This window comes from Osmerus eperlanus, chromosome 23 (genome assembly GCF_963692335.1).
Source record: "Osmerus eperlanus chromosome 23, fOsmEpe2.1, whole genome shotgun sequence".
NCBI classification, from domain to species: Eukaryota; Metazoa; Chordata; class Actinopteri; order Osmeriformes; family Osmeridae; genus Osmerus; species Osmerus eperlanus.
Genome location: NC_085040.1, coordinates 2,506,063 through 2,532,726, shown reverse-complemented (window position 1 = coordinate 2,532,726; position 26,664 = coordinate 2,506,063). Strand labels below are relative to the sequence as shown.

General features: G+C 43.8%; 2 protein-coding genes and 9 non-coding genes across 11 annotated transcripts; 2 read left to right on the top strand and 9 right to left on the bottom strand.

The window, feature by feature from the left end:
* The first annotated feature begins 1,537 nt into the window (after positions 1-1,537).
* On the top strand, positions 1,538-2,352 carry LOC134010104 (uncharacterized). Its single transcript, XM_062449971.1, has 2 exons — positions 1,538-1,565; positions 1,747-2,352. Exons 1-2 carry the CDS (start codon positions 1,548-1,550, stop codon positions 2,350-2,352), a joined length of 624 nt encoding a protein of 207 aa, XP_062305955.1. The 5' UTR covers positions 1,538-1,547.
* Positions 2,353-5,016: 2,664 nt separating this feature from the next.
* Positions 5,017-5,180, bottom strand: LOC134010161 (U1 spliceosomal RNA). The gene has a single exon (XR_009928311.1). It is a non-coding gene; the product is annotated as a U1 spliceosomal RNA (small nuclear RNA).
* A 1,301-nt stretch (positions 5,181-6,481) lies between these two features.
* LOC134010160 (U1 spliceosomal RNA) lies at positions 6,482-6,645 on the bottom strand. The gene has a single exon (XR_009928310.1). It is a non-coding gene; the product is annotated as a U1 spliceosomal RNA (small nuclear RNA).
* Positions 6,646-8,192: 1,547 nt separating this feature from the next.
* Positions 8,193-8,356, bottom strand: LOC134010159 (U1 spliceosomal RNA). The gene has a single exon (XR_009928309.1). It is a non-coding gene; the product is annotated as a U1 spliceosomal RNA (small nuclear RNA).
* Positions 8,357-9,951: 1,595 nt separating this feature from the next.
* Positions 9,952-10,115, bottom strand: LOC134010158 (U1 spliceosomal RNA). Its single transcript, XR_009928308.1, has one exon. It is a non-coding gene; the product is annotated as a U1 spliceosomal RNA (small nuclear RNA).
* Positions 10,116-11,137: 1,022 nt separating this feature from the next.
* Positions 11,138-11,301, bottom strand: LOC134010157 (U1 spliceosomal RNA). Its single transcript, XR_009928307.1, has one exon. It is a non-coding gene; the product is annotated as a U1 spliceosomal RNA (small nuclear RNA).
* Positions 11,302-12,347: 1,046 nt separating this feature from the next.
* Positions 12,348-12,511, bottom strand: LOC134010156 (U1 spliceosomal RNA). The gene has a single exon (XR_009928306.1). It is a non-coding gene; the product is annotated as a U1 spliceosomal RNA (small nuclear RNA).
* A 1,565-nt stretch (positions 12,512-14,076) lies between these two features.
* LOC134010155 (U1 spliceosomal RNA) lies at positions 14,077-14,240 on the bottom strand. Its single transcript, XR_009928305.1, has one exon. It is a non-coding gene; the product is annotated as a U1 spliceosomal RNA (small nuclear RNA).
* A 1,861-nt stretch (positions 14,241-16,101) lies between these two features.
* LOC134010154 (U1 spliceosomal RNA) lies at positions 16,102-16,265 on the bottom strand. The gene has a single exon (XR_009928304.1). It is a non-coding gene; the product is annotated as a U1 spliceosomal RNA (small nuclear RNA).
* A 914-nt stretch (positions 16,266-17,179) lies between these two features.
* Positions 17,180-17,370, bottom strand: LOC134010168 (U2 spliceosomal RNA). Its single transcript, XR_009928318.1, has one exon. It is a non-coding gene; the product is annotated as a U2 spliceosomal RNA (small nuclear RNA).
* A 2,745-nt stretch (positions 17,371-20,115) lies between these two features.
* tm4sf5 (transmembrane 4 L six family member 5) lies at positions 20,116-24,990 on the top strand. Its single transcript, XM_062449848.1, has 5 exons — positions 20,116-20,777; positions 21,896-21,976; positions 22,506-22,648; positions 23,375-23,567; positions 24,505-24,990. Exons 1-5 carry the CDS (start codon positions 20,604-20,606, stop codon positions 24,520-24,522), a joined length of 609 nt encoding a protein of 202 aa, XP_062305832.1. The 5' UTR covers positions 20,116-20,603; the 3' UTR covers positions 24,523-24,990.
* The last annotated feature ends 1,674 nt before the right edge of the window (positions 24,991-26,664 follow it).

Genomic DNA, 26,664 nt, shown 5'->3' with positions numbered 1-26,664 from the left:
TCAACCAGTCATCAAGCGCTCTTCGATCCAGAGGGATCCTCTATCGTGTCACTCTGCAGCCTCAATAGGCCGTGTCACTCTGCAGCCTCAATAGGCCGTGTCACTCTGCAGCCTCAATAGGCCGTGTCACTCTGCAGCCTCAATAGGCCGTGTCACTCTGCAGCCTCAATAGGCCGATAGCAAAATGTGTCTGGGCCACATCCTTGCTCCAGTTCTGGCCCTGTTCTGGCTGGGTTCCCCCACCCAAAACTGGTCCACATACTGAAAACAGACACGATTTGTTCTGGCCCAGATGCGGCCCCCACCCTGTAAAACATATTGTGTTATGTGGCCCAGGTCTGGCCCAGACACTAAGACACTGGCTGAGTGTCGGCTTGGTCCCCGGGTCAGACGTGGCCCAAAAATGGCTACATGTACTTCATTCTAGAAGGAAAACACAAATTCAAAAATGTAAAAAGATGGTCTTTTATAACAAATATAGTTCCCTATGATAGGAACATTTATAAACAACAAAAGAACAAGTAAATATATTTTACATCATCTCTCACACCCACACACTACCAACACCCACTCACAAATACAGAAACAGTTGGATTTACTCAATTCAATAGTGGACATTATTGCACACAAATAGTTTGCTTTGGTAGCAACTTACACAATTGTCTTGATTTAACAAAGTACTTTATGGTGATACAAAGTAAATGGAATTTCATAAATTAAATTAACCACTTTAGTCCAACACAATTCAAATGTCTGGATACAAGGATGTATTGACAATGTTTGTCAATACATTTCAAATTACTATTTCTTAATCATTATAAACACAAACCACTTGTATTGTCCTTAAAAACTATAGCTCCATGATGATCTTTTGAAATGCCTCAAAGTTGTTGCAGAGCTTTGTAGGGTACTGCATGTTCAAGGCATAAAAGAGTCCAAACAACATTGCAGAAGCAAACCTTAGGTGCGTCACATCTGTGATGTATCTGACTGGTACTCCATGCTGACCGAGGTCCTGTGTTGCGGACCCTGCACAAAGGCAGCCAGGAGTGGAGAAGGTGGCACAGTGGGACGGTGGCTTGCGTGGGACTCTGCTATTTTAACGCTACTTGGCAAGGCTCACCAAGCCATGTTCCCTGCCATCCTTACCAGCAAGTGAGTATACCAAACAATGTCCGCATTGAACAAACTTGGCAGTGGTCACACAAATCAATCTCAAATGATTGTGACTCTACTTACAGACGTGGCGTGGATAGAAATGTTGTGCGGCTCTTGAGGGACCGGACCGAAGGGAACACCATGGTCAAGGTGTGGAGGCAGGTACAGGAGAGTCACGTTGAGGAGTACCTTCATCGTAAGGACCTGTACAACACACTCCTCATGACCTTGGTTGAACCCGGAGGGATAGTCGCTGCATTGGGGCACACGTTTCAGGCTCCACCTCCTCAGAGAGAGATTCCCTCCGCACGGCTCTTGCGTCACGCCTTCCCTGCTGGCGGAGGCAAGCAATGTGGAGGACTACAGGAGCTTTTGGCACTGTGCTAAAAATGGATTCCACCAGGAAAGTAGGTTGATCAAAACATAATGCAACACTGTATGATACAAAGCTAATTTCAGTATTGCTTTTGCTTTTATGAAGAACCCTATGATGCAAAATGTTTTTAAAAAAAACTACAACAAAAAACACATACCAATAGAATCTAATGGAGGTTATCATATCACATTCAAACTTTACATATTTTTTAGGTGGTGAAGAAGCTGTCTGGGGAGGGCAAAGGCTCAGCCGAGTGGTTCACCAGCATCGGCAACGAGCACTCCCAAATTGTGACCTTTGTGCTGACGTGCGAGGAGTCCACAGACAAGCTGACACCAATGTGCAGTGGAGTCACGGAGAGGTTCCAGCTGGCCAACCAACCTGCCCCCAAAATCATGTACGTTGACCGTGGTTGTTGCCGTGCACAGGGCCCAACGGCGTTGGAGACCATGTTTCAGCCCTGGGTGGACGATGGGATGGTCGTGTGCCTGGACATCTTCCATTGGATCCACAGATTTGACGCAGCTATCCGCACGGAGGAGTCTCACTCCAAGTACGCTGCCTTCAAGTCTGCCATAGCTGGAGCGGTCATGGCCTACAACAAGGCTGATCTGGAGCTGCTCATAGGGGCTGTAAAGAACCAGAACGTGTTGCTGGGCGCCTTATCCGATGAGGATATTGTCCAACAGCACCTCTCAAGGGACCAGCTCCAACACCACGTGAGGAGAGTCACTCTCGGAGCTCAGGGAACCTTCTGGCTCGTCCACCAGACCATCGAGGAGCTGAAAGTCCTGCTGGGGTGGACGAGAGTGGAGTGAGCCTCTTCAAAAACCCCCGGTACAAAAAAAAAAAGAGCAAATTACCCCAAAAAACACGACATCCACACAATTGATACAACATCATGGCGATAGGGTGATGGTGTAGCATAAAAAGTAAACATAACACACGGCGTGTGTGATTGTGTATTTATAGACGCCATTGATGAGTTGTGGGCTGCCCAGCAGCGACACCTGGAGTGCATCCAGGATCCTCCGGGTATGGATATGTACAGGGTGGCACGCATCACAACCATGAACAACGTGGACTTGCCCTACTACAAGGGCGTGAGAGGGAGCAACAGCCTGGAAGGTTTCCACAAAGCCCTCCCCCACATGATTCCAGGTACGCAACTGCAGTCTGTATACTCTGTTACAAATCAAACATGTGACCCTGTCGTTATTCTAATACCTTTTTATGGTGACATTCAGGTCCCCACTGTGGAGCACTGCCTTATCAGGTGTACCTGATCAGTGGCATCGCACGGTGGAACTCTGACAGGAGCGCGGCTGCTGTGTTTGGAGGAAAAGGGAGGCACCACAGGACCTACTCTGCGCCGCTGATCAGCCGCCTCAACACCCGCTGTTGGCAGCTGTTCGGAGAGGCTGTGGAGGAGAATTTCCAGGCCCCTGCGAATGTCAACTCCCACGAGCTGCTTGGGCTGGAGTACCTCTTCAGCCAGAGCACGGGCGAAACGGGGCACCTCCTCTCTCTTCAATATCTGGTTAACGATGGGCCCGGTCCGGATGAGGAAGTGGTTCAGCCTGGACAGCCCGATCCGGGTGAAGCAGACGAGGCTTACCAGAGCGAAGAGGAGGCCCATTACGATGATGTGCTGGATGCCACTCTGCCCCATATCACTCTCACCAGTGACAAAACTGCCACCGTTCACCCTCCGGCCTTTGTGAGCAGCTGTGTTGTCTGGTAGAATTAAAAACAAAGCACTGGTTACTGAAATAAAAGACAATTCTCATGCAATTTGTTGTTTTGTTTTTTTACAGGAGGATGCCTGCAGTCAAAACCCTCTTCCTGGTTTCCAGAAGTTGGAAGCGTTCTGTTCTGCTCTGGTGGAGATTGGCCTTATAGAGACCAAGCTGTCACTGACCACAGAGCAGAGAAACGAGCTCCTCCAACTATGGAACACAGTGGAGGAGCATGACAAACGGCCACAGCAGTTCACCCAGCTGTATCGGACACACTGGGGCAACACCCTCTACTGCCGCACGAAGAGGGATGACCTGGTGGATGCTGCTGTGAAGCTGAAGATGGCGAAGCGGTACGCACCAGCACAGCAGGACATCAGCGCTCTGCACAACAGGCTGATGTACACCCTGGTGAAATTACTTGAAATTACTGCGAGACCTCCAGGGTCTCGCAGTAGTCCTGAGAAGACCACCATCTTGAAGGCCTACGAGCGGATCCAGCACAGGGTTTTGGTGGATGATCCCATCCTGTCTAATGCAGGCATCCCTCTGCCAAAGATCAACACCAAGACCGTCCGGAATTTCATTCATCGGCAAGAGCGCCTTCTCAACCTGCATGCCACCAAACAGCCGTGCACCATCTCCAAAACCGCGTCCATCTCGGCAGCAGACCTGCCTCCAGCACCACACCAGCCAGCAGCCCTCCCTCCACCAGACTACCCCTTGATGGAGTACGTGTCCACACCCAGCACGGCAGGGACGAACGCCTTTAAGGGAAGGACTGATATCATTGCGCCACTCTCCTGGTCTCCCGCCACTAGATAAGGACGACACACTCCTCCCCTCCAACTCTCTTCCTCCTTTCTGGAAACTGGAAAGCTGGGAAAACAGGAGGAAGATGGTGAAAGTAGGAACAAGGAGACAAGAGAACGTCCCCCCCTCTGTTAACAACAACAGATACACCAACATGTTTGTGATATTTACCTCCTTAACACATTATCTGAACCTGAATGAACCCCCAAGTATGTGACTACTACCAGCTACACACGTTTTAACGTAAGAGACTTCAAAACATTTATATAAGTGAAAGTATGAAGACACAAAGTCCACCACAGAGAGAATATTACACCTGAACAGCAGACTACCTGGACCTTGTCCTGTGGAACAGTGAGCAGAATATTAATTAAAAATAGAGGCCACCTAGCCCACACGGTCACCTCATTTTATTTAATAATTGACTGAACACATTTGTGAAGGTCCTTCATTTTTGGTGTTTAAATATCTTGTATTCTTAATGCTGTAAATTGGACAGTTGGTTGCATATGGTTGCCATTTATGTTGCATTACTAATAAACTGTGGAATCAACGTGACTGGTTTTGTTATCTGGTAATCCCAGGCTGTTAGAAACCAAATGGGTCGTGCCTTTGGATGCATGAATATTAGAACAATGGCCTTTTTAATGCAGCGTGTGCAGAGTGCAGCCTTGACTAACATTTCTCAATGGGAGTTGTTTTTAGTCAGTTAGCTACTTTTGTTTGATTTGGATTTAGACATTTTAGCAGCACTATGTATGATTCGACAAGGCGTCTTACAGCAACATGTAAAAGGGTCAAGCTCCTGTAAATATTATACATTAGACTTGCTAACAAATGCATTTCTTTTTAGGCAAAATAACAGTCTGAGCTGATCAGGGGGGAGAAGTCGACTTGACATGTTCGCATCATTGTCATTTAACAGTTTATCAGGGGAGAGCGCGAACGCAGTCCCCCACTACCACAAATTATGCAGTCGAGATTTCCACATTTGAGAAATTCGCAGGGGTCAGCACAACCGGAGTGCAATGGCTGAGCCTCGCCCTGGGTGAACCACCTTCATGATCATGGTGTCTCCCCTGCCAGGTAAGTATGAGTTGTACACGGTCAACGTGGGGGAGTCGTTTCACTGCATACACTACACAGTAATGGTGATTGAATACATCAGGGTGACTTACAATGAAGCATGTGAAAAGTGAAAACAAAACTATCGCTATTACAACATGAACAACCTTCAAAATAAAAGCTTGTAGTAACATTTAAAAAACAAACGTAGCTCTAATACAAGTTCCCATGATGCATTGCAGTAAATTTAAAGAAAACACTGTAATAATATAGTTATAAGTATTTGTCAAAGTTCTCACTTAGTCTAAAGTCATAAACGTACATTCATATCATATGCTAATCCTTCTGTGTGGCAGGATATTAATTAAAAGGGATGGAAAAGCTATTTCACGTGAATCGTGGCATAACTGACGGGGGACGTGAAAGAAACCAGCAGCAGGGACATTCGTTGGCTGCAGTACCTGCAACCAACACAGGACTAGTATGACTGAAAACCCCAAACGTAACGGAGGGCTTAAGCCCCACTTCAGATGACACATTTACCCGCGACATCACCGGAATGAACGTTACAATTTCCATCCCACTAAATGAGCTACTTGGAGAATTTTAGGTGCAATACCTTTATTCCCAAAATTAAAGATCTATGCGATGTTTTTTCTTTGATGTTTGGAGCGGTGGCGAAATAGAACGTATTTCTCTTGTTGGTGCCAAATCTTGAATACAGTTACAAATGTCAACAAGCTCAACGCTGTAAATTGTAGCCTAATTGTAACTTCATATAGCAGCAACATTTGTAAACTGTTCCGCATTTAGGTGGAAAAAAATGCATTTTATCAGGTAAATTGTCAATCTAAACTTCAGGGCTCTCGAATCTCACGCATCTCAACCATTTCATACGTTCTCACACAACACCTTGTAATTCTCACGCTGAGAAGAGATAACTTGTCCCGCTATATACAATTAATGGACGAGGCGCAGCCGCGCGGGCATACGGAGGTAGGTTTTCTGCCGAGTTGAGAGCTGTCTGGAGTAGGCTAACTAAGTCTAACTAGTCATTCAGTGCCTAAACCCTGCAGAGCCAGACCGCCATCTCGTGGCAACATTCAACAGTCAACATTACTGTGAGGAACTAACGAAAACATGAAGACTGATCCACGTAAAGCTAAGCAATCATTCTTATTAGAATAAGGGTAATGATAGACTAGCAGCTATTATATATACACATTAGACTGGCTAAGAAATGCACTTTTTAGGCAAAATAACAGTCTGAGCTGATCAGGGGGGAGAAGTCGACTTGTCATGTTCGCATCATTGTCATTTAACAGTTTATCAGGGGAGAGCGCGAACGCAGTCCCCCACTACCACAAATTATGCAGTCGAGATTTCCACATTTGAGAAATTCGCAGGGGTCAGCACAACCGGAGTGCAATGGCTGAGCCTCGCCCTGGGTGAACCACCTTCATGATCATGGTGTCTCCCCTGCCAGGTAAGTATGAGTTGTACACGGTCAACATGGGGAAGTCGTTTCACTGCATACACTACACAGTAATGGTGATTGAATACATCAGGGTGACTTTCCGTTGAGCATGTGAAAAGTGGAATCAAAACAATCGCTATTGCAACATGAACAACCTTCAAAATAAAAGCTTGTGGCAACATTTACAAATTAAACGTAGCTCTACGTGTTCCCATGATGCATTGCAGTACATTTACAGAAAATACTGTAATAATATAATTACATGTATTTGTCAAAGTTCTCACTTAGTCTAAACTCATAAACGTGCATTCATATCATATGCTGGTCCTTCCGTGTGGCGGGATATTAATTAAAAGGGATGGAACAGCTCGTTCACATTTATCGTGGCATAACTGACGAGGACGTGAAAGAAACCAGCAGCAGAGACATTCGCTGGCTGCAGTACCTGCAACCAACACGGGGCTAGTATAACTGAAAACCACAAACGTAACGGAGGGCTTAAGCCCCACTTCAGATAACACATTTACCCGCGACATAATCGGAATTAACATTACAATAGTCATCCCACCAAATTAGCTACTTGAAGTATTTTAGGTGCATCTATATTGGGAACAGTTTCATTGACACAGTCGGGAGAACACAGTACAATAGAGGCCATACCTTGATACAAAACAGTTGTATTCTACCATCTGGATAGTAATACAGGAGAGGGTGCAATGCAAACTGTCCCCTACTAGTACATAATTCACATTTGATTGAGTCAGTATGGCAAATCTACTTTGTTGGCTACACTGTTACGCGTTCTGACTGACTTCCAATTATGTCGACTTGCACATCTATATTTTATTCTGACGGAAATCACACGCGGATTGACGGTACAGTATTTTTTGGTAAGACTGAAATAACGAATGCTTATACACAGTAAAAAATGAGTCAAAAACGTCCTTATGAGGATGAACGCTATGTTTTTTTGTCAATGTTTGTAGCGGTGGCGAAATAGAACGTTGTGCTTGTGTCGGTGCCCAATCTTGAATCAAGTTGCAGATGTAAACAATCTCAAGGCTGGAAGTTGTAAAGGTGTAGGCTACCTTACATAGAACTACATGTAGCAGCGACATTTGTAAAGAGCTCCGCCATTGTTTGAAAAAAAGCATTTTGAAAGGTAAATTGACGATTTAAACTTCAGGACTCAAAATCAGACCCCCTCCCCCCCTAAAACTAGATTTCCTAGTTTGAAAAGTTATGAAATCCACATGCAATCAAAAGTTGAGAGTAAATGGGTCAGTTTAAACAGGTCAGTCACTAAACTCCGCAGAGCCAGACCGCCATCTCGTGGCAACAGTCAACATTACTGTGACGAACTAACGAACAGATGGAGACTGATCCACGTAAAAGCTAAGCAATCAGTCGTGTTAGACTAAGGGTAATGATAGCCAGTGTAATGTATACTTGCTGCTACAAATGCAGTTGGTCTTTTTAGGCAAGATAACAACAATCTGAGCTGATCAAGAGAGAAGCATATCGACGACTGTCATGTTCGCATCATTGTTATTTAACAGTTTATCAGGGGAGAGCGCGAACGCAGTCCCCCACTACCACAAATTATGCAGTCGAGATTTCCACATTTGAGAAATTCGCAGGGGTCAGCACAACCGGAGTGCAATGGCTGAGCCTCGCCCTGGGTGAACCACCTTCATGATCATGGTGTCTCCCCTGCCAGGTAAGTATGAGTTGTACACGGTCAACGTGGGGAAGTCGTTTCACTGCATACACTACACAGTCATGGTGATTGAATACATCAGGGTGACTTTCCGTTAAGCATGTGTAAAGTGGTATCAAAACAATCGCTATTACAACATTACCTTCAAAATAAAAGGTTGTGGCAACATTTAAAAAAAATAAACGTAGCTCTACTACTACATGCTCCCATGATGCATTGCAGTAAATTTAAAGCAAATACTGTAATAATAAAGATACATGTATTTGTCAAACTTTTAACTTGGTATAAACGTACATTCATATCATATGCTGGTCCTTCTGTGTGGCAGGATATTAATTAAAAGGGATGGAACAGCTCGTTCACATTTATCGTGGCATAACTGACGAGGACGTGAAAGAAACCAGCAGCAGGGACATTCGCTGGCTGCAGTACCTGCAACCAACACGGGGAGTATGACTAAAAACCCCAAACGTAACGGAGGACTGAAGACCGAAGCCACGCTTCAGAGAACACATTTACCCGCGACATCATCGGAATGGACGTTAGTTTCCCATCGAACTAAATGAGCTACTTGAGTATTTTAGGTGCATCTATATTGGAAACAGTTTCATTGAAAGTTGGGAGAACAGAGTACATTAAGCCATATTTCATGCCGGGATACAAAAACAAAACAGTTGTGTCTTTCACCATCTGGATGTCTGGACAGTAATACAGGAAGGAGCACTGAACAGTCCCTACATAATTCACATATGATTTCGAGTCAGTAGGGAAAATATATGACTGTAGACTGTTACGCGTTCTGACTGTAGACTTCCAATTATGTCGACTTGCACATCTATATTTTACTCTGGTGGAAATCACACGCGGGTTGACAGTACAGTATTTATAGTAAGAATAAAATAACGAATGCATATACACAGTTTAAAAGTAGTCAAAAGCTTTCTTTCCAAATTAAGGATCAACGCGATGTTTTTGTCTGTTTGTAGCGGTGGCGAAATAGAACGTTGTGCTGCTGTCGGTTTCACATCTTGAATCAAGTTGCAGATGTAAATAATCTCAAGGCTGGAAGTTGTAAAGGTGTAGGCTACCTTACATAGAACTACATGTAGCAGCAACATTTGTGAAGAGCTCCACCATTAAGTGAAAAAAAGCATCTTGAAAGGTAAATTGACGATTTAAACTTCAGGACTCAAGTCTCACGCATTCGCCGTGAGACTCAAATCAGAAACACCCCCTCTGAAACTAGATTTACTAGTTTGAAAAGTTATGGCATCCACATGCAATAAAAAGAAAATGAGAGTAAATCGGTCGGTCTTAACAGGTCAGTCAGTGACTAAACTCCGCAGAGCCAGACCGCCATCTCGTGGCAACATTTAACTGTGAACATTACTGTGACAAACAACACATGGAGATTGATCCACCTAAAAACTAAGCAATCATTCGTGTTAGACTAAGGGTAATAATCGTCAGTGTAATTTATACTTGCTGCGAGTCTAACAAATGCAGTTGTTCTTTTAAGACAAGATAACAACAATCTGAGCTGATCAGGAGAGAAGCATATCGACGACTGTCATGTTCGCATCATTGTTATTTAACAGTTTATCAGGGGAGAGCGCGAACGCAGTCCCCCACTACCACAAATTATGCAGTCGAGATTTCCACATTTGAGAAATTCGCAGGGGTCAGCACAACCGGAGTGCAATGGCTGAGCCTCGCCCTGGGTGAACCACCTTCATGATCATGGTGTCTCCCCTGCCAGGTAAGTATGAGTTGTACACGGTCAACGTGGGGAAGTCGTTTCACTGCATACACTACACAGTCATGGTGATTGAATACATCAGGGTGACTTTCCGTTGAGCATGTGAAAAGTGGAATCAAAACAATCGCTATTACAACATGACCTTCAAAATAAAAGCTTGTGGCAACATTTAAAAAAATAAACGTAGCTCTACCACTACATGTTCCCATGATGCATTGCAGTAAATTTGAAGAAAATACTGTAATAATATAGATGCATGTATTTGTCAAAGTTTTAACTTGGTATAAACGTACAGTCATATCATATGCTGGTCCTTCTGTGTGGCAGGATATTAATTAAAAGGGATGGAACAGCTCGTTCACATTTATCGCGAAATAGAACGTTGTGCTCGTGTCGTTGCCAAATCTTGAATCAACTTGCAGATGTAAAAAATCTCAGGGCTGGAACTTGAAACGGTGTGGGCTAGCTTACATGGCAACTACATTTGTAAACTGCTCCGTATTTAAGTGAAAAAACGCATCTTAAAAAGGTAAATTGTCAATCTAAACTTCAGGACTCTCGAGTCTCACGCATTCGCCATGAGACTCGCGCATTTCAACCATTTCACACGTTCTCATACAACACCTTGTATTTCTCATGCTGAGAAGAGATAACTTGTCCCGCTATATACAATTAATGGACTAGGCGCAGGCATACGGAGGTACGTTTTCTGCTGAGTTGAGAGCTGTCTCGAGTAATGTGTAAGTCTAATTAGTCAGTCAGTGACTAAACCCTGCAGAGCCAGATCGCCATCTCGCGGCAACAGTCAACATTACTGTGACGAACTAACGAACACATGGAGACTGATCCACGTAAAGCTAAGCAATCATTCTTATTAGAATAAGGGTAATGATGGACTAGCAGCTATTATATATACACATTAGACTGGCTAAGAAATGCACTTCTTTTTAGGCAAAATAACAGTCTGAGCTGACCAGGGGGGAGAAGTCGACGACTGTCATGTTCGCATCATTGTCATTTAACAGTTTATCAGGGGAGAGCGCGAACGCAGTCCCCCACTACCACAAATTATGCAGTCGAGATTTCCACATTTGAGAAATTCGCAGGGGTCAGCACAACCGGAGTGCAATGGCTGAGCCTCGCCCTGGGTGAACCACCTTCATGATCATGGTGTCTCCCCTGCCAGGTAAGTATGAGTTGTACACGGTCAACGTGGGGAAGTCATTTCACTGCATACACTACACAGTAATGGTGATTGAATATATTATGGTGACTTTCCGTTGAGCATGTGAAAAGTGGAATCAAAACAATCGCTATTACAACATGAACAACCTTCAAAATAAAAGCTTGTGGCAACATTTACAAATTAAACGTAGCTCTACTACGTGTTCCCATGATGCATTGCAGTACATTTACGGAAAATACTGTAATAATGTAATTATATGTGTTTGTCAAAGTTCTCACTTAGTCTAAACTCATAAACGTGCATTAATATCATATGCTGGTCCTTCTGTGTGGTAGGATATTAATTAAAAGGGATGGAAAAGCTCTATCACATTTATCGCAAAATAGAACGTTGTGCTCGTGTTGGTGCCAAATCTTGAATCAAGTTGCAGATGTAAACAATCTCAAGGCTGGAACTTGTAACGGTATGGGCTAGCTTACATGGCAACTACATGTAGCAGCAACATTTGTAAACTGCTCCGTATTTAAGTGAAAAAACGCATCTTAAAGGTAAATTGTCAATCTAAACTTCAGGACTCTCGAGTCTCACGCATTCGCCATGAGACTCGCGCATTTCAACCATTTCACACGTTCTCATACAACACCTTGTATTTCTCACGCTGAGAAGAGATAACTTGTCCCGCTATATACAATTAATGGACGAGGCGCAGGCATACGGAGGTAAGTTTTCTGCTGAGTTGAGAGCTGTCGAGTAAATGTGTAAATCTAGTCAGTCAGTGACTAAACCCTGCAGAGCCAGATCGCCATCTCGTGGCACAAAGTGAACATTACTGTGACACAAACAAACGAACACATGGAGACTGATCCACAAAAAAGGTAAGCAATCATTCGTGTTAGACTAAGGGTAATGTTAGCCAGTTTAATGTATAAAAGCTGCCAGTCTAACAAATGCAGTTGTTCTTTAACGCAAGATAACAACTAACCTGAGCTGATTAGGGAGGGGAGAAGTATATCGACGACTGTCATGTTCGCATCATTGTCATTTAACAGTTTATCAGGGGAGAGCGCGAACGCAGTCCCCCACTACCACAAATTATGCAGTCGAGATTTCCACATTTGAGAAATTCGCAGGGGTCAGCACAACCGGAGTGCAATGGCTGAGCCTCGCCCTGGGTGAACCACCTTCATGATCATGGTGTCTCCCCTGCCAGGTAAGTATGAGTTGTACACGGTCAACGTGGGGAAGTCATTTCACTGCATACACTACACAGTAATGGTGATTGAATACATTATGGTGACTTTCCGTTGAGCATGTGAAAAGTGGAATCAAAACAATCGCTATTACAACATGAACAACCTTCAAAATAAAAGCTTGTGGCAACATTTAAAAAATAAACGTAGCTCTACTACATATTCCCATGATGCATTGCAATAAATTTGAAGAAAATACTGTAATAATATAGAGATATGTATTTGTCAAAGTTTTAACTTGGTATAAACGTACATTCATATCATATGCTGGTCCTTCCGTGTGGCGGGATATTAATTAAAAGGGATGGAACAGCTCGTTCACATTTATCGTGGCATAACTGACGAGGACGCAGCAGACATTCGCTGGCTGCAGTACCTGCAACCAACACGGGGCTAGTATGACTGAAAACTCCAAACGTAATGGAGGGCTGAAGACCGAAGCCCCACTTCAGATAAAACATTTACCCGCGACATCACAGGAATGAACGTTACAGTTTTCATCCCACTAAATTAGTTACTTGGAGTATTTTAGGTGCATCTATATTGGGAACAGTTTCATTGACACAGTTGTGAGAACAGAGTACATCAGGCCATATTTCATGCCTGAATACAAAACATTTGTCTACTACCAACTGGATGTCTGGACAGTAGCGTTCTGACTATAGACTTCTAATCGGATTGTAGAATTCGACTGTAGACTTCCTATCATATGTCGACTTGCACATCTATATTTTACTCTGACGGAAGTTATACGCAGGTACAGTATTTTTTAAGACTGAAATAATGAATGCTTGTACAAAGTCAAAAAGCAGTCAATAGCTTTCTTTTCAAATTAGTGATCAACGCAATGTTTCTTCGATGTTTGTAGCGGTGGCGAAATAGAACGTTGTGCTCGTGTCGGTGCCAAATCTTGAATGAAGGTGCAGATGTAAACAATCTCAAGGCTGGAAGTTATAACAGTATGGGTTAGCTTACATGGCAACTACATGTAGCAGAAACATTTGTAAACTGCTCCGTAATTAGGTGAAAAAACGCATCTTGAAAGGTAAATTGACAATCTAAACTTCAGTGCTCTCGAGTCTCACGCATTTCAACCATTTCACACGTTCTCACACAACACCTTGTATTTCTCACGCTGAGAAGAGATAACTTGTCCCGCTATATACAATTAATGGACGAGGCGCAGGCATACGGAGGTGTTTTCTGCTGAGTTGAGAGCTGTCTCGAGTAAATGTATAAATCTAACTCGTCATTCAGTGACTAAACCCTGCAGAGCCAGATCGCCATCTCGTGGCACAAAGTGAACATTACTGTGACACAAACAAATGAACACATGGAGACTGATCCACAAAAAAGCTAAGAAATCATTAGTGTTAGACTAAGGGTAATGCTAGCCAGTTTAATGTATAATAGCGGCTAGTCTAACAAATGCAGTTGTTCCTTAACGCAAGATAACTAACAATCTGAGCTGATTAGGGAAGCGATAAGTATATAGACTAGTCATGTTCGCATCATTGTCATTTCACAATTTATCAGGGGAGAGCGCGAACGCAGTCCCCCACTACCACAAATTATGCAGTCGAGATTTCCACATTTGAGAAATTCGCAGGGGTCAGCACAACCGGAGTGCAATGGCTGAGCCTCGCCCTGGGTGAACCACCTTCATGATCATGGTGTCTCCCCTGCCAGGTAAGTATGAGTTGTACACGGTCAACGTGGGGAAGTCGTTCCACTGCATACACTACACAGTAATGGTGATTGAATACATCAGGGTGACTTTCCGTTGAGCATGTGAACAGTGGAATCAAAACAAACGCTAATACAACATGAACAACCTTCAAAATAAAAGCTTGTAGCAACATTTAAAAAACAAGCGTAGTTCTACTATGTGTTCCCATGATGCATTGCAGTACATTTACAGAAAAGACTGTAATATAGATGCATGTATTTGTCAAAGTTTTCACTTAGTCTAAAGTCATAAACGTACATTCATATCATATGCTGGTCCTTCTGTGTGACAGGATATAAAATTAAAGGGGATGGAACAGCTCGTTCACATTTATAGTGGCATAACTGACGAGGACGCAGCAGAGACATTCGCTGGCTGCAGTACCTGCAACCAACACGGGGCTAGTATGACTGAAAACTCCAAACGTAACGGAGGGCTTAAGCCCCACTTCAGATAACACATTTACCCGCGACATCATGGAATTAACTTTACAGCTGTCATCCCACTAAATTAGCTACTTGAAGTATTTTAGGTGCATCTATATTGGGAACAGTTTCATTGACACAGTAGGGAGAACACAGTACATTAGGCCAGTGGTTCTCAACCCTGGTCCTCAAGTACCCCCTGTCCTGCATGTTTTAGATGTTTCCCTGCTTCAACACACCTGATTCAAATGAATAGGCCGTTATCTAGTTATGCAGAAGCCTGCTAACGACCATTCATTTGAATCAGGTGTGTTGGAACAGGGAAATATCTCAAACATGCAGGACAGGGGGTACTTGAGGACCAGGGTTGAGAACCACTGCATTAGGCCATACCTCCATGCCTGAATACAAAACAAAAGTTATGTCTTCTACCATCTGGATGTCTGGACAGTAATACAGGAGGGAGCAATGCAAACTGTCCCCTACTAGTAGGCCTACATAATTCACATGATTGAGTCAGTAGGGCAAAATCTACATTGATTGTAGACTGTTACGCGTGTTCTGACTATAGACCCCCAATTAGATCGTAAAATTCAACCGTAGACTTCCAATCATGTCGACTTGCCGATCTGTAAAGTTATACGCCAGTTGTCGGTACAGTATTGTTTTGTTAGATTGAAAGAATGAATCAAAAAGTAGTCAATAGCTTTCTTTTCAAATTAGGGATTAACACAATGTTTTTTTCTTCGTTGTTTGAAGCGGTGGCGAAATAGAACGTTGCGCTCGTGACGTTGCCAAACCTTGACTCAAGATGCAGATATAAACAAGCTCAAGGCTGGAAGTTGTGAAGGTATGGGCTAGCTTACATGGTAACTACATATAGCAGCAACACTTGTAAAGATAAATTGGCGATTTAAACTTCAGGGCTCGCATTCGTCATGAGACTCAGAAACACTAGCAGCCTAGATTCCCTATTTTGAAAAGTTATGACATCCACATGCAATCAAAAGTTAAGGAGAATAAATGAGTCAGTCCAAATAGTCAGTGACTAAACTCCGCAGAGCCAGATCGCCATCTCGTGGCACAAAGTCAGAATTACTGTGACAAAATAACAGAACACATGGAGACTGATCCACATAAAAGCTAAGCAATCATTTTGTGTTCGACTAATAATAATACATTTTATTTGTAATGCACTTACATTTGAAGCAAATATCATCATTATAAAAGCAAGGTAAGAACATCAATATAGACTAAGGGTAATGATAGACTAGCAACTATTATACATTAGACTGGCTAACAAATGCAGTTATTTTTAAGTAAGATCACATCTGTACCAATCTGAGCTGACCAGGGGGAGTAGTCGACTTGACATGTTCGCATCATTGTCATTTCACAGTTTATCAGGGGAGAGCGCGAACGCAGTCCCCCACTACCAGAAATTATGCAGTCGAGATTCCCACATTTGGGGAATTCGCAGGGGTCAGCACAACCGGAGTGCAATGGCTGAGCCTCGCCCTGGGTGAACCACCTTCATGATCATGGTGTCTCCCCTGCCAGGTAAGTATGAGTTGTACACGGTCAACGTGGGGGAGTCGTTTCACTGCATACACTACACAGTCATGGTAAGGAATATTGCTACGAAGAGGTCCAATTTAGAAACTTCCACAAATAAACATTCCTTCCAGTTATGAGAAACTCAATTTACACATGAAATGTTGTAAGAAATACCAGTTTATGTTCCAATATTTTCCCACAATGCATTTCAGACTACAGTAATACTATTGTCTGTAATATAGCACCATATTTAAGATCCAGTCAAAACTCCTTCATCAAAAGCATTGCACAAATCATTTTCACAGGCACAAACAATATATTATTCTCTTCACATCTCATAATATTCAGTGATCATGGAATGAATTGTATAATTCTAACGAACACTGAGCCTAGAATACAGTCTGCGCATGTGCTGTGCTCAGAGGGGTGGTGGCGAAAGAGACCCCACAGCAGCGAAAGAGACTACGTACGTTTTACATTTCAAATCCAGTCTCACATAATAATTTTCTATATCAATCTTTGTGACATTAACTTGAAATATTTGAACAAATGATGAAATGACAAAATAGAAATAAACATACAATTTAGAATTAGACCATCTTAAATATTAGCTTTCTGTGCAGCCGCTTTTAGAAAAACACATACTAGTAGTTTGCTTGTTTAATCACATTTTGGAAGTCGATCTATTTGAGCTATGCCACACAACAAACGTAAGCTCAGACACATTCACAGCCTACATCAAATGAAATTAATAAATGTAAATGTACTAGTTCGGTTATTTAAATAGAAGGATCAAGTCATCAATGATCCAAAAAGGATGACGTTATAGCGAACAGATTTCAACGTAAGCATTTGACTACGAGTTAACGCGTCAGCTGCGCTCGCCTGCTAATGAATTACCATTTCACACATTGATTTCCCGGGAGGGAAGTGCACCGTTCCTGGAGATACTGCAATACCAGGTCGATGCGTGGAGTGGACGGAGCAAGCCCCTATTCCATCTCCCTGTTTCAAAAATCAATTTAATATATGGTCCCCGGGTAGGGGACGTATCAGATATTAAACTGATAAGAACAGATACTACACTTGATCTTAGCCAAAAGGCCGAGAAGCGATACCGGTTTGCCACTCGAGAGACTGGAGTCATCCTCAGGAACGGCATATGCTATAAGAGTTTAATGAGCTACATATATATCCCGTTAAAGACCAACACGGCGTTAAAAAACACGATTAGCAAAGTGCACAACTGCATTCATAAATGTTTAGTTTCCGAGTTTATTTGATACTTAAGTCAAAACGTGGTGACTGTCACGTGGTACACGTCCCTCCAATTGGAAATGAAGGATACAACTATACAAAATACGGGCAGTTGATGTTCGAGAAACAACCAGCCAAACAAGCCTAGATGTACTGTTACGCATTAAGAAAATGTGTTGCAGGCCAATTTCTGCGGTATTGAGACCATTACGATACATTACGAAAGAACAAAGAACATCGACGAGAACTGGCTCTGGCAAAACCATGCCATCTGCTGGACATAATGTTTAACAGCAACCTTGACCTGAACATGCCCCACACAGGCTAACCACCTACCCACGCAAGATCTCAAGTCGGTCACATGTTAAGCATATAATAAACCAATTCTGGTTTATCTGGAATCAACACGATATCCCTGAAAGACCAATATGCTCTGAATCCTTTTGCGCAAAAGTGGACAAAGAGCTGAAGTGCAAAATCACATCACTTAATTACCTTTCAGTTAACATTTTGCCTTTTAGTTTGACGCAGACGGTCAGGAGAGTTTGTGAACTACCAAAAAAAAAAGAATGTTTGAAAGTGCGCACAAGCTAAAAAAACACATGGAAGTAGGACTGGAGTTTAGACTATAGAGAGCGGGCTAAAGTTTCGCCCAATATATTAACATTTGGGAGAATTAGCATTAAATAAGACAATTTTCTAAATCTAAATTCGACAGTAATTTGCGAAAACGTGGCATGCTGTTCGACGTTAGCCAACTCGCATCTTGAGACATGTGGCGCTAGGCCTATTTGAAAGGCCTTGTGGCTAAACAGACATTTATCAAGAAATAAAATCAATGTACCTTTCTCTACTTGACAAATAACTACTATATTTTTCAATTAGTCTTCCTTCGGCCAACTATGGGAAACATTTGCAGTGACGCGCATCGAGTTCTTCGATAAGATATGTGGGCTAGGCCTGGAACACACAGGCCACGGTAAAACAAAACCAACGTGTCTTAAGGCCTTCATCAAACAAACAATAATAACATATGTACTAGCCATAGCTGACATGACTGTAAACATCAACACACGTTAACAGACATACCTCGTCATGCATTTTCTAAAAAGAGAAGCACGGACTGTAGGCTACGGTGGGCAAGCAAACAACAACAGCCTGAGTCAGTGCCATTGGCAAAAAGATTTGCGATGCAAAATGAACGGGAGGTGTCATGCCATAGAACTGAACGGCCAGGTGGATAAACAAATGTAACATTGGTGAAGTAGATACAAGTAGCCTAAGAGACTGACAAAAACTGAGCAAAATACCTTTAGACGAGTTTGGTAGGCGTAGTATCATCCAGCGAGTCGACAGGTATTCTTGTTCATCATTCAGCGAGTTGACAGGTGCTTGTTTTTGCTTTCCGAATTACTTGGATCAATGCGCTATAGCGAGAGCCCGATTGAAGCACCTCCACCACTCCTAAAAATTAGTCCGAAATTTGCAGATTCAACAGAACGCAGTGTATTCTACGTAGGCTAGCACATACCAGTGATAACATTAAAGTAGGCTAGGATATATTTTTGTGAAACAACGTCTGTTCTGACGAAAAACTTTCTATTTGACGATTAGCCACACACCTAGCTAAAGTACATACACCTTGAGGCTAATCACTGTACGACTTGGAAAACAAAATCCATGTATAGAATAAAGGTTATAGGTCAAGATTTACAGCATATGGCATTTATAAACTGTAGCCTACTCACAGTCTTGATGCAAAAAACAAGGGCGTCGTTCATCAGCAATGACCCCAGAGATCAGGAAAAGCATCCTGCAAGACCTCAAGTGTACAATTTCCATTAAAAACATGTTTATCCACATATCCATAAGTGTATCTCGCTATTTAGTCAATTTGTGAGGGAAGTTTAGGGGGGGGTTGGGAGGTGAGAAGTTGTGTGTCTCTCCTGTATTACTGTACTGGCTAAAACTCCCATGTTTACCTGTATTTCTTGTATCTCCCTATATAATCAGACAAAGGATTACATTTTAGACAATTGGTTTCAATGAGAGAAGGATGGAATGTTGGACACAGGTCACATGGATGGAAGTACAACACATTTGATTCTGAAATGACATGGTCTTCTGAAGTGAAGCTTAAGGAATTCACACCTTTAAGTTCTTCTGGAGTCTGGCCCAGTATGCAGATGATCAGTGCAATCAAGTTTAGTGTAACATTAGACCTTGCTTCATTAGGCCTTTCTCCAGCACTTTGACACCAATAAAGTCATATCACCAGCATTACAACTTTATGAAAGTGGACATTTTGAAAACAACAAACATTTGATCTCCTCAGTAGATCCAGTGTATTTCTGGGTCTGGTATGTTTTCATCAACTAAACGTGTCCCTGACTCTACACTGTTTTAGTCTCCACTTCTTTCATGTCCTTTGCAGTTTAGTTTGGTCAAAAAATACCTTATTAGGTTGGGAAGGGACTCCCCTCCCTGCGCATGATTTGTTTGCAGACCATAAACGTCAGTCATTAATATAGGTGTATATATTGTATGAACAGGCACCAAAGGGCATTCTGGATTTCTAGATTAATTCTCTCGTCTTCCATAGGGCACCCCCTGTCCACTTGTAGGGAGTTCGATACAAAGAGGACATATTATTTTACAGTATCGCGGCTGTTAGGATTGGTGTAGCACTCCAGTCGTCGAGGAACTTTCTGAGTCACATCACCTCTAACACCGTCCTGCTGTTGTGTGTGACTGACTCTGTTTGTCTTTCGGCTGAGAGTGGTGAGCGGTCTCTCTCCCTCAGATCACACTTTGGTCGGTCAACGGGTGTCGTTCTTTCTCTTCACCTTACCAGAGCACTTTTTCCCGTTTCTTTTTGGTGTTTCTTTTTACTTACTACGTTTTTTTTTAACTTAACATTTGTGACTCGGTTGAGTATAGCAACTTTGTGGTAGCTCGTGTGAGGGGGACTGAGGAAAGAGGAATAGAGAGAGGGAAGCAAGTTAAGTTTGAGAAGAAGAAGGAACTAATTCTTCTTGCTGAACTACAGCAAGAAACACAAAAGAAAAAACTAAAGACAAGAGGAGGAGAGCATGTGCTGTACGGGGAAGTGTGCCCGCCTGGTGGGCCTGATCCTGCTGCCCTCCGCCTTCTGCTGCATGATCGCCAACCTGCTGCTGTTCTTCCCCAACGCTGAGGTCCAGGAGAACAGCCACATCTCCCTTCAGGTCTGGCTGATGGGGGGCCTCATCGGGGGGGGCCTCTTTGTAAGTAACACACACTCTCAGAATGTGTGTGCGTGTGAGTGTGTGTGTAGTGTGAGTGAGTGGTGTGTGTGTGGTGTGTGTGTGAGTGGTGTGTGTGTGTGTGTTTATTTGAAAGCAAAGGTACTGTATTGGAGCACACACAGTGGTGGAATTAGTATGGCTATCTGGTTTTCCTCTCTGTTAATCTCTCTCTCTGTGTGTTTCTCATGCTTTAGTAGCCTGTTTAGCTGGCTTAATAAGGCGTGCTTGAGTCTTGTCTTTAGTGTTAGTAGTAGAGTGAAGTGAGTGAATCCAGACTCAAAACTAAATCTTTATTTAATTGTGTTTAACCGTTACACCTTCGAGTGGTTTACACTTTAGGGTGCGTCCTTCACAGCTTAACGTTTCGCCAAAGTCAACTCGACAGGGAAACACCTTTACTTCCCCAACCGTTCAGATTCTTCTGACACCATCTCTGAGTCAGTAGCGGTCCTGAGACTTTAGGATGTCTCTTTAGTTTCTGTATCCGCAGTCATTCACATTTAGTCATTTAGCAGACGCTCTTATCCAGAGCGACCTACAGTAAGTACAGGGACATTCCCCCCGAGGCCAGTAGGGTGAAGTGCCTTGCCTAAGGACACAACGTCATTTGCACGGCCAGGAATCGAACCAGCAACCTTCTGAGTAATAGCCCAATTCCCTAACCGCTCAGCCATCTGACTCCCCTTCGGTACCTGTATTTTATAAGAAGCGAATTGTAATCTAGTTTAACTTTGTACATCAAGCTGGCGTTTTGTTGTACCTCAGAGTAGTACCTCTCGGCACAGGGATGAAGAGCCCTGTACAGTCCTCGCACTTTGGAACGAGAAAATGGGATTCACTATTCACAAATATTGGCTTAGGAGATAAGGGGATACATGCACACACACACAATCAGGGGCACACCCACCCATACACAGACTGGAAAGCAATTAAAGACCCTTCAACTAGAACAATAAACGTCCTGAAGTTTATACAATTAATAACCAACAACAAATAACGAGAATGGCTCCAGAGTCTGTATATTACCTTAGTAATGTAAGTGATTAACAAGGACCGGACTAATAAAGTTAATATCCTGTGTGTATGGAATATTCCAGATGCTGTGTCCCAGCTGCTCAGCTATCAGAGCCGGGGGCAAGGGTTGCTGTGGAGCAGGTTGCTGTGGCAACCGTTGCCGGGTAAGTAGAATCACATGTGGATCGTTAGAGAAAGGAGGAAGTTTCTTTTGAGACCGGGATGTAAAGTGGCGATAAGAACAGAATAGTTTATTGCCTCAAATTGTAACCATCACGTTGATACACGTTGATACAATAGTGTTTCTTTTCACTATTGTCTGGCTTGACAGCTTAATTTGCGCCACAGTCAGTCCATAATGATTAAAGAGTGTGTACATAGTGTGTAAGTATAGTGTCAATGATGCATCATTACATGTACTTACCCTAGCCTCTTTCTCACACATGCTCCCCCTCCCTGTGTGTGTGTGCATGTGTGTGTGCATACGTGTGTATGTGTGTGTGTGCATGTGTGTTCGTGCATGTGTGTGTGTGCGTGTGTGTGTGCATGTGCATGTGTGTGTGCGTGTGTGTGTGTGCATGCGTGTGTATGTGTGTGTGTGTGTGCATGTGCATGTGTGTGTGCGTGTGTGCGTGTGTGTGTGTGCATGCGTGTGTGCATGTGTGTGTGCGTGTGTGTGTGTGTGTTGAGCAGATGTTGAACTCTGTCTTCTCATCTGCGTTTGGCGTGATCGGAGCGATCTACTGCACCAGTGTGTCCTCTGCAGGGCTGGCTATAGGACCCAAGTGTCTGACAGCTGACGGGGAATGGACATACCCCTTTGAAAACCCCCCAAGGTAAAAGCCTCTCTCTTTCTCTCCCTCTCTCCCTCCCGCCTGCCCCTATGCCTGGCTTCCTGTTACCTTTACATTTGTGTACATTTGATTTCCCCCCATCTCAGCAGCAGCCTTGCAATAATAGAAAGTGTAGTACATCTTAACAGCCAGTAGGTGGCGCACTACACCATGGTCAGCCCTCACTGTGAGGAGCCGAGGTCTCTACTAGGCCGAGTGTGTATCTGCAGTGTCAGACCAGAGCAGCACACATGATCCCAGATACCACCTCCAACACAGTGAGATGTATTAGTATCAGTTGACGCGTGGGGGCATGCAGACCATCCTGGTAACCAGATCTTCAACACATGTGACCCTAATAGCTAGTCCTCTCCCTCATCTCGCCTGCATTAGCCTTAATTCAAGATTCAAGATATTTATTGTCATGTGTACAGTTAAAAAAGTTACTCCGTACAATGAGAAAAATATATAAATTTATAGTCAGAATGAAAATAAAATAGGGCACAGAAATTAAATGAGTGTTCCTGAGTGTTTAAAGTGCACCATGCATTGTTGCAAATATTTCGAGTAGAGTTGGTGACATGAAGTCACAGCAGCAGTCACCGGGTAATGTTCTCACCCAGTGAGCTACAGGGCCGCCCCGCCATGCGGGATCTCACCTGTCACCTCTGGCTTTCCTCCTTTTGACTACTCCCTCCCTCCCTCCCCCCCATCCACCCCCCCCCCCAGTCAAAACAGCAGCTACCTGGTAGACCACACCCTGTGGAGCCTGTGCCTCCAACCCGTGGACGCGGCGTTGTGGCACATCGTCCTGTTCGCCATCACGCTGTGCCTGGGCCTGCTGCAGCTCGTTCTCTGCGGCATCCAGGTCGTCAACGGATGCGTGGGCTGCATCTGCGGGGACTGCCGCGAAAGCAAGGAGGTAAAACATCACCCCTGCCGTCGCCACGGCGGCCCGGACGTTGTGGATTATGGGGTGGTTTGTTGTTGTTTTGAGCTGTGTTGATTCATTTACATTTTACATTTAGTCATTTAGCAGACGCTCTTATCCAGGGCGACATACAGTAAGTACAGGGACATTCTCCCCGAGACAAGTAGGGTGGAGTGCCTTGCCCAAGGACACAACGTCATTTTGCATGGCCAGGAATCGAACCGGCAACCTTCTGATTATCAGCCCGACTCCCTAAACGCTCAGCCATCTGACCCCCCGATTCGATTCACTTCGTTCCCGGAGTAATCCCGGAGGACGTTGATGCGTGGAGCAGGAGATCGGGGTGGAAGGCCAGCACTGCAGTATTGCACATGGTTTAATTGAGTAAAGCGGAAGCTTAGAGTACTCTATGTAGACGTACACCTGAAATGATATCAATCTCTCATGACAATCTGATGATTTGGCAAAAAAATGATTTGATGACTGGGCATCGCAAAAGGTCTAACTTAGCAAACAAAATCGGCCTACCAGTTGAAGATTAAGCTCCAAATGTATGTTCAACTGCTGGTTGATCATACACATGGACTAAGGTCTGATGTATCAGCGGATCCTCCACATCGCCTCAACACATTCCTTTCTGTGTGTACACATTTACTCAGTGAGACAAATGTGTAAACCAGAACATCCGGTATCAATATAGTGGTATGTAACGTTAACTCTAATATTGAACTCCGATGAACCAACTCACATGCAGAAAAATCTTCTATTGGTCTTCACTGCCCTCATCACTGATGTTTATGATGCAGTGGAATGAACTTGAAATCCACAGATTAGAATACAGAATATAGAATGTTAACCAGGGAAAGTCTGGAGTTCCACAACGTGAGATCAGACTGTAAACTACGTTTTTTCTTTCCCCACTCTACAGGACGAGGGTGGATTGTAAGAGAACCTGGAGGGTGGAGATAAAGGCTCCTCAGCAAGACGCTTCCTACAATCATCTTCTCTGCCGCTGTGTGTCTTCATTTTCCAGTTCTTTCTCCAGTGCCTTGACAGAGATTGGTCGCCTCACATCTCCAAATGTATGATGTAACCCTATGAGTCCGGCGTGAGCTTGTCTTCTGTGTGTTTCCCTGTCGTTGAATTATTAAGTTTGATTCTCCTTCGATATGTATTATTGAGAGTGTCAGCCAGTACCCAGACACTGACTTTTGTGCTGTACTACAAATTGCCCTCGCATAGGACATTAACGTTTTCCAAGTCTTACTGTACTCTTACTTATTACTGTACGTCACAGGAGCGGAACTCTCACATTACGTGACTTGTTTGCCTCTGTCAAATGATATTTTGTATGTTGTTTTTTCATGATCGGACAAGATGATTGGAATAAAAACCGTCCCCCCCCAAAACAGAAGAGTAGCTGATTAATAATAACAAGTGGAGGTCTTGTCTTGTGGTTGGGTGACTGTATCAGGGGGCCGATGCAGCAAAGGCCGCATGCAGATGGATTACTGACAGGAACGATAAAGCTGTAACCCTCTTATGCAACAGGAAAACACGATTTTAAAGAAAGCTTCAGTGGTCCATGTCCCTACGGTGAACAATTAATCATACACTTCAATAACTTTGGGACTTTAAGCAGAGCCACTGACCTGTCCTGGGTCACTCACTGACGCTGCTTCTGCAAGGTTTTTCCAGTTTCCATTAGACGCAGACATGCAGAACTAACAGGATTGTGAGGCGGGGTGGGGTCAGAGCGCCCCCAGTGGTCACTGTATGCAACGCAGCTGTGAAAACAACGTCCAAAGGACTTTAAGTCCAGGTTAAGTTTCTGATCTGTTGTTGCCATAGAGCAGCTTTGTGGTAATTGTTACCTAACTTTGGAAATAAACACCCTATGTGGCGCACTGCACAGTAAATATAGACGCCATCTCAAGTAGCAAGTCAGACTAGAGGGCTGCATGTTTGCCCAGACAGGGTGAGTGAGAGATACAGCTCGGAATGCTCAGCGTAGCTCTGTCATCAGTAAGTGCAGGGCTGGCAAAATGTATAATAGGAAAACCCTATGATCAGCACACCTCAAATCTGATTGGACGCACTGAGCATGAGACCGCGGCAGTGGACGATGTGAAAAGAGAACAAAAAAAATAAAAAAATAAAGAAAGTGCAAAAGGGGACAAAGAGAAGAGGAGGTGCAGTGGGTCTGTTCGGAGCTACTTCTCATGCAAAGCACACTCACACAGAACGAGATTGAGTGAAAGAGGACAGAAAGAGAAAAGCAGGGGACCAGTAGTAATGAAGGCTCACAGGGGGAGAGGGGGGAAAGAGGGGGGACGTGAACTGGGGTGATGAGAGAGCAAGGGAGAAGGAGAAAGAGAGCAAGAGAGACACAGCGAAGAGAGAGAGAGAGAGAGAGAGAGAGAGAGAGAGAGCAAGAGAGAAAGAGAGCAGACAGACACAGCGAGAGAGAGAGAGAGAGAGAGAGAGAGAGAGAGAGAGAGAGGAGAGAGAGAGAGAGAGAGAGCGAGAGAGCAAGAGAGAAAGAGAGCAGACAGACACAGCGAGAGAGAGAGAGAGAGAGAGAGAGAGAGAGAGAGAGAGAGAGCAGACAGACACAGCGAGAGAGAGAGAGAAAGAGAGAGAGAGAGAGAGCAGACAGACACAGCGAGAGAGAGAGAGAGAGAGAGAGAGAGAGAGAGAGAGAGAGAGAAGAGAGAGAGAGAGAGAGAGAGAGAGAGAGAGAGAGAGAGAGAGAGAGAGAGAGAGAGAGAGAGAGAGAGAGAGAGAGAGAGAAAGAAAGAAAGAGCACGTGTGTGCGAGCGAGAGGCCAAGGTCTGCGGTCTTGGCCATTAGTTCATTTACTTATTTTTGTGTAGGTAATGTTGTTAAATATGTTTAAACTTAAATAAATTACAAGTAGTTATGTCTCGTTGTATAAATTTGTCCTGTTATTGACATGCCTAATGCCCAACGATATATATTCGAATATACGCGTTTTTTTAAACGCTGTAAGCTCTGTACCTCTGACCCCAGGGACCACAGACACTGGAGGCTCTGTACCTCTGACCCCAGGGATGGCAGAGGGATC

What these genes read in the sequence shown, in the direction of transcription:
- tm4sf5 (XM_062449848.1), top strand. Translation starts at nt 20,604, where the DNA reads ATGTGCTGTACGGGGAAGTGTGCCCGCCTGGTGGGCCTGATCCTGCTG. An exon ending in GCTGTGGCAACCGTTGCCGG is followed by an intron (nt 21,977 to 22,505) that starts GTAAGTAGAATC and finishes TGTGTTGAGCAG; the next exon opens with ATGTTGAACTCTGTCTTCTC. An exon ending in CCCTTTGAAAACCCCCCAAG is followed by an intron (nt 22,649 to 23,374) that starts GTAAAAGCCTCT and finishes CCCCCCCCCCAG; the next exon opens with TCAAAACAGCAGCTACCTGG.